The 7,500-nt window shown below is 31.5% G+C and overlaps 1 protein-coding gene across 1 annotated transcript; it reads right to left on the reverse strand.

Moving 5' to 3' along the window:
* Window positions 1-3,177: 3,177 nt before the first annotated feature.
* LOC110036369 (alpha-humulene synthase-like) lies at window positions 3,178-6,046 on the reverse strand. The gene is made up of 7 exons (XM_020740796.1): window positions 5,908-6,046; window positions 5,197-5,452; window positions 4,731-5,103; window positions 4,398-4,616; window positions 4,172-4,310; window positions 3,599-3,847; window positions 3,178-3,438 (listed from the first exon to the last, which is right to left on the reverse strand). Exons 1-7 carry the CDS (start codon window positions 5,998-6,000, stop codon window positions 3,178-3,180), a joined length of 1,590 nt encoding a protein of 529 aa, XP_020596455.1. The 5' UTR covers window positions 6,001-6,046.
* Between the last annotated feature and the right edge of the window lie 1,454 nt (window positions 6,047-7,500).

Genomic DNA, 7,500 nt, shown 5'->3' on the forward strand with positions numbered 1-7,500 from the left:
TATTTATTTATCTTTTCTTCAAAACTATTTTGAATCTGGGCTTCATGCGTACATTCAATGAAAGCCCGAGCACTCCGCTCACAAATCACTATTACGAGCATTTCTTCTAGCCAAATGAATGGAAGAAAGGTTGGATGTTTACAATATATAACCCAAAACAATGAACAATATTCAAGTAACATAATCCTTACAGTATTTACTACAACTACTTAATACTCATAGAATCAAAATATTACTTTACAAGTTTAAAAATTGATGCCTGCACAATTGGATGGTGAAGAGCTAAAGTACTAAGTTTTCATTGTAACGATAAATTATACAAATTTCATGTTTTTAAACTCAAGTTTTTTGCTATGATGCTAGAAAGTAATGCGCGAGAACAAATGAATGATCAATATACAAATTAGATAAAAAAACCTTGTAGCCAATTTAAGAATTTGAACCATATTATAAGAGATGATCACCAAATAAGCAATTGTTCAAAAACTTGAACCATATTATAAGGGATGAGTTCAAGGGCACATTTGTTTTGATGGATTGAAGTTTAGATGTATATATTGGCACGAATGCCCATTACTTTTAGAGTAGATTTAGTAAAAGTGAGTAATTACTCAATTTTTTTCCTATGGATCAACTTCTTTTTAGAAAGTGCTTTAGAGATGAATGAATCATGAAATGAAGTAGTGGATATTTAAGAACTTAGGGAAATTCAATTCTTCTTATATGAATTACTTCATAATAAGTGTGCATAGCTATTAGAGAGAATCAACCTCCATTTTGTTTATCTTTTATTAGAACAAAGGGAAGCACTATAATGGATTTGATGTGGTTGGCAACATTGAATGGTTGGCTAAAAAAACTCCCTATATGCTACTAGTCAACCTTGTGCCAAGGAAAGGATAAATCAGTTGAGCAGGTATTACAGTGAATTGATTAGGTCAAAGTTATTCATGCATCAACTTAAGTGATTCATGCCTTCACAGAGCCAAATTGTATGCCCAAGTCATTTCGATATTTTTTGGTAGGGATTTAGGCAATTATAGTCAAATAAATCAACAAAAATCTAGAGCCATTTTAAGCTGTATGTTTTATGTTTAATTTATTATAAAATTTTACCAACCAACAAAATAAAATTATGATTTGCATTTCTTAAATAATATCAACCCTAGTCCTATATAGGATATTAAGTTCAATAGAACTTTCTAAATTCAAAAGAAGATCACCTTAAAAGAAATTAGAGTTGATGCATGCTAGAAAATTCGCGGTGGTAGAGTAATTAATTATCGTCTTAGCGTTGCATGAGAATTCAACACGGACTCAGGTGACACCAGAAATTTTTACATGGAAAACCCGTAAAGGGAGATACCATGGGTCTGGCCCAGTTATAAATATTTACTATAAGTTGATGATTACAGAGACTCTTTGTTCCACAAGCGTAGACATGTGAATTAACTTGTTGTAAGAAGAGGGTGGAGACTGATGGCGTTTGGTGGAGGCAGGAACGTGGTGGTCAACAGCGATCGACGGTGGTCCATAGTGGCAGACAGTGATCGATGGAGGACAACAGTGTTCAATGACGGCCAACGACGATCGATGAAGGCAGAAGTGGTGATGGATTTCAATCTCTTCTCAAAGTTTCAATTTCTTTATCAAGCCTCAAGCTCTCCTCCCCCTCATCAGAGGGGTAGGTCTCTATTTATAGTATTTTGAGTGCATGAATATTAACCACTTTGATCAGACGGTCCAAAGATCTTCCTTCGATCCTACGGTTTTTGAGTACATTAACGATGTCGGAATTAAGCAATCCATGACTTGTTAGATTTGTCTTGTCAAGACGCTTGATTTGACTATATGTTTGCTAGATTTGACATTCGTTTGATCTTCTAAATAAGTCCGAAAATCTTTCAAGTGTGATTTAATGACTTGACCTGAGCTTGATTTGGCTCGGATTGAACTAATTTTGTTATTATTGGATCCGTCTCATCGAGCCGGTCAATTTAACAATAAGTTTGATGAAATCATAGCTCTCAATGACTCTTACTTGAAGTTTGAATGTTTCTTGCTCAAATCATTTCCTTAAACTTCGTTCCAGATGATTAAAATTTATTTGTAACATATCAAAGAGTCATTTTTGTAATATTTTCTAATGTATTAGCTCAAATGCTTTTGTCGGACTAATGAATAAAAAAGTATTAGTACATTCAGATTGAAAAAAAAAGGTCGGATTTAAAATCAAATCCTTAAAATTATAGGAAATGTAAAAATCAATTTTATAATATTTCTCTATTCTTATTTTTCTTTAAACTTCGCCTAATTTTTTGCATCTATATATTCTTATTTTGATCATCGACGGCACAAATTATTCCTTTTTTTTCGACATGGATTCTCGTCCGTCCAATTCTAGTTTGTCGCAGAGTTGACGGGGCCCATCTATACATATTAGGAAGCACCTAACATTGATTAAATGAGCAGGTTTATATATTAGAAGCCAAATATAATGACAAGACGGACAAAACTTTTCAACAGCACACATTTATGGTATGATTATTAATCAATACAAACTCAATTATACTTTCTCATTAATATAAATAATCTTTCATTCAATATAAACATTTTAATCATTCAAGAAAATCACCAAGCTCATTTTTTATTGTAGTGCTGAATAGTTGATGAAACAATCTCCACAAATAGCATTGATTGTGCTTGGAATTTATAATAGAGTGAGGAGAGATGGGGTCTCCCAAGTTTTGATCTTTTATGGCCCTCTCTGCTCATGAGACTCTCAATGCCCACATTTGGTAGAGTACTTCTCAATGCCCACATTTGGTATTTTCCATAGTCATATTGTATTTATTTACACATGGTAGAACACTAAAACAATAAACATACTACAAAAAATTGCCAATATTATGTATTATCTTAAGAACCATTAATTAAATCTACATCTGAGTGAAATTCTACTCAAAGAGTTCTTTTAAATCATGCATAATCTTCAGTGACAACTTAAAAGACTTAATTTTACATTCATAAATTTAAAGACTAACATTATCACACATGTAACAACTTAACACACAACATTATTTAAATACAAAAGTATAACTTCACATAAAATAAAGTACTCTCAATACTTCTTATGAATGAATATTGGTTCAACGAGCACTTTGGTGATGCTTTTCTTCATGATTTCTTCATGAACTTTGACGAGTTAGTGTAAATATCAGTCTTGTTTTTATAAACAAAATAAGCAAAGTATGTCAAGTTCATGGTTGGCCTAATTAATGATAGTGGAATGTTGCTTGATGCAAATTCTCTATTAATAATCTTCCAATTTTCTTCCACCATTTCCCTAAGCTTCTTGCATGCCTCCAACTCAGAGCAACCATTTTCCTTGGCATAACATTGAATAGATGAAGCAACATGATTCCTTTTTTGTTCATTCTGAAAGACAAATTATCAACATGGGTATTAACAAGTGCAACATATAATCAAAATAAATATTTATTACATTTGAAATATAAGACAATAGTGAAAATTACATGATGCTTAACTTTGAAAGATAAAATATTTTTAAATTTAATATCAAATGCATAGAACTTACTTGATAAGAACCAATGTCATTCATAAGCCTCCCAACTATACACAATGATTTGATGATTTGAGGAAAGCTAGAAACCCATTCATAGGTATCCTTTGAGATCACTTCCTCCATTCCAAGATAGACAACGTAAGTGATTAACAAGTACCCAGAAGTAACTAGTGTTACTCTCAAATGTTCCTCAAGCGTAGGAACGTGGCCCTCGCTAGCCCATTTGGCTTCTTGAAGGTATGCTCTAGTCATATTTTTAAACTGAAATTCAAATGATTGATTAGAACAAAATGCAACTCATATAGATTTATATATAGTCATATTAATCTCTTGATTTTAATTTTTATTAAGTTGTGTTAATAGTGAGCTATCAATTTTTTTAAGAAAAAATAAGCTAACAGTTTAGCCAATTTACAATGAAAGTCTTAGCCGGATGAAAATTAAATTTACCAATTTTTAAAAATATAGAAAACTGAAAGTCTTACCAGTTTGTAATGAAATCATATTTCTTCTTAATAATATGCTGCTGAGATAAAAAAAAAAAGGGTTCTTAGAAAGTGTTCTTAGAAAATTTTCACCTATTACCTCGTCTTTAAGATAACAAACGCGAAAAGAATTGTGTTGAGGTGCTAGCTCATCCTCGGTTTCCTTCAAAGTATTATAAAGTGCAAGGAAGCATCGTTGCATATATTCTGGCAACATAGTAACTCTTTCAAGGTCCCAGCTGCAATGATTTATTAAAAAAGATTTTTATTTCAGAATGCATTGAATTAATATATTAACATGGTGAGTTTTTATTTTTATTTTCTACCATTCTATTATGTCGGTGAATAACTCAAGTTCTTCTGGTGTTCCGTAAATGTCATAGATATCATCAGTTGCCACAATAAGGGGCATAATCTTCGCATTAATCACTCTGGCATGTGAATAGGATGGTTCAGAGTAAGCTGCAAGCATCCAAAAGTATGATTCCACTAATCGATCACGCGCAAATGGTAGGTATTTGGACAAGCATAACTGTTTCCACCAACTAAAACCAAGTAATTAATAACATTGCAACGTTTAATAATCCCTTAAAACTTCATAAAATTGAAACATGCCAACACTACTCGAAGAAAGAAAGATTAGAAAAATATGAACTTACACTGATATTACTTGAACTTCTTCTTTATGAATAGCTTGCAATAGATTGAAATCTAATTTAGAAAAATCTATTAGCTTTTTATTGCACAAGTTATAATTCTCATATATTTCCAAGTAGCTTCTAGCCTTGAGCCGATTTGTTCTTCTAACCAATGGCAATTCCAAAGCACTTGACACCATCAGGGCTAAAGAGGGCTCTGTGTTGTATATGGATGACTTCAAGTGAACCCTTGAAAAGTTTTTAGCTTTATCTAATATTTCTTCATCAGGAAATCCCAGATAAGTTGCTTCATATAAGCTTAACAAAGCCCTCACATCATTACATAAAGGTGATTTGAACTCTCCTTTATCATCCAAAAACTTAATAAATACATCTGCAAAAAACACAGAGAAAAATGTTTTATAATTACACTAAGGTTGCATGATCGGAGGAGCAATGTGCTCGATTATAGTTAAGCCTAACGTACCAGAAGTGATTTGATATTTGTGTTGTCTTAATAATCGAAAATGAAGTGCAACTGCGTACAGATCATCATCATCATCACCAATGTTCGTCTTATGAACTCTACATAATATGTCACTGATTTCTTTTTCAAAATGATAGGCCACTCCAAAACGTTCCATTGAGTCAATTAGTTCAAGTGATTGTAATGGATCAATGGTATCTAGGAGAATCTTCCTTATCTCAACCCGAAGCTTTTCATTCTTTTGCTTTTGATGTGCCTGATTTTTTGTTCAAAAATCATAAGCATCCTTCAGTAGAAGTTGCAAGTTTAACTTTTTTAATATTCGATCATAATTGTTCAAATTAGTAAATAAATAAGTTGTGGTTTGGGTCAGTTTGGATTCAACAACTTCCATTGTGATATGATTATGGAGCGTTACAAATCAATTATATTTTGATGTTTATATAAATACTCTATTCATACATATAAGAAACATTTTAATCATAAAAAAAAATCTATATTTAAATATTACATACAACATATGCTATAGAAGCAATAAAATAAAAAATAAAATAAATAATTGTAAGAGTTATAGAAGCAAATTTAACAGCACCTTGACATATATAAAATTTGTCATGAAAATGGTCATTAGCATAACAACATATTTTGATGTCATGTTAACATTTAAATCTATTCCTTGAATAGAAAAACATATACTCCTTGAGTAATTACCAGACTAGTTCTCGATTGTAGAGGTGAATAGTTGATGAAATAATCTCCCCAAACAGATTGGTGGAAATGTGCAGATTGGCGAGCAGTATCCATATGTAGATGAAGAAGATTGTAAGAAAAGATTGTAATTGCAAACTTCATTGATTATGCTTTCAATTTATAATAGGGTGAGATGAAGCAATGAGGTCTCACATTGCCTAATTGTTCACGTCTGCTTAAATCGTCCGCATCACATGTTTGAAACATGCCTTAATTAACTAAATCCAGGTGTGTAAAATACTACCTATACTGTTACTTAAGTTTTCTTTAAAGTTTTCAAACAAACACTTGCTTCAAAAAGGATTCTGTTTTTCAACAGTTGGGTTAAATTGCAACAATAAATATGCATGTAGTTAGGGTTGTCATTGAGTCAGTCGAGTCGAGTCGAGTCGAGTCGAGTATGATATGTATTCAACTTGGATTCGTCGATCATGAGTTGTTCATTTTCAATTCGAGCTTAAGTCAAACTTTCATAAATATATATTGATACTTTGTTTGGTTAAATTTTTTAATGGGTGTGTAATTGGCTTATTTATATTAATTTAAAAAAACTAAAAAAAATTAAATGAGTGATCGGTTTTTCATATAAAAATAGTAAACAAGTAAAAATTTTGATTGAGTTTTTTATTTTTTATATAAATTATGAACAAAGAATTTTATAAATCTAAATAAATAAAAAAATTAAATATTTATGAAAATAATTATATTAGCGTCAAAGAAGTTTATATTAAGTAGATAAAATAATCTTTAAGTTATAAATAAATTTATTGCAATCAAATAACATAAAAAAATAATAACAAACTATTTCGTCGAACATGGCATCTTTTTTTTTTTTAATTTAGTCGATGTCAATTTGCACTTTTGAATCAAAAGAAAGCTTTCTTGGCTAGGATACCTATTCAAACTACAAATTATGCTAATATAAATGTAATTTTTTTTTTCTTTTCAATGTATCCATTTATGTAGTATAATAACTAACAACCCAAACTTATAATATGTGTACAACTTGGAATCCAAAATATGCAAATTATGTCAAGCAATTCCTATACTTTAATTATCCAATCAATAAAATCCTAAAGCTTATCTTCTTGCAACACTACTCTCTCTCTCTCTCTCTCTCTCTCTCTCTCACAAACACACACACACATCTCTCTCTTTTGGTATAGCTTGAGATTGAATATCTTTATTAAGGCCAACCGGTATTTCAAATCTTCCCAAGCTATCAAAGAAGAATAGGATTGCTTTCGAGAGGTTGAATATAATGTGGACTTTTCATTAGGGTAACAAAGGCATCTACCTAGTTCATAATTCTATAAAACTTGAGAAATGGTTTTTTCCACTTGAAAATTTTAGTGTAGAAAAAGGGTATAACACTAGTTTTTAAAATCAATTTGAATTTTTAGAGTGTGTTTAGGGGCTTCAATTGGCCAAGACAAAGTGTCCAAGGTGACTTTTAGGTGAAGGGCAAACCCGAGGAAGTGTCCAATGGGGGCGAGCCACATTGGATGGCGCCGTCGGGGCCAAAGGCAAAAAATGCACAGTTTTGCTCTGGGC

Source organism: Phalaenopsis equestris, unplaced genomic scaffold (genome assembly GCF_001263595.1).
Source record: "Phalaenopsis equestris unplaced genomic scaffold, ASM126359v1 Scaffold205612, whole genome shotgun sequence".
Taxonomy (NCBI): domain Eukaryota; kingdom Viridiplantae; phylum Streptophyta; class Magnoliopsida; order Asparagales; family Orchidaceae; genus Phalaenopsis; species Phalaenopsis equestris.

Excerpts from the sequence above, each read along its gene's own strand:
- LOC110036369 (XM_020740796.1), bottom strand. The coding sequence starts at position 6,000 with ATGGATACTGCTCGCCAATCTGCACATTTCCACCAATCTGTTTGGGGA. Across the intron at positions 5,453-5,907 it reads TACAATCGAGAACTAGTCTG|GCACATCAAAAGCAAAAGAA; the intron begins GTAATTACTCAA and ends ACAAAAAATCAG. Across the intron at positions 5,104-5,196 it reads CAAATATCAAATCACTTCTG|ATGTATTTATTAAGTTTTTG; the intron begins GTACGTTAGGCT and ends TGTTTTTTGCAG.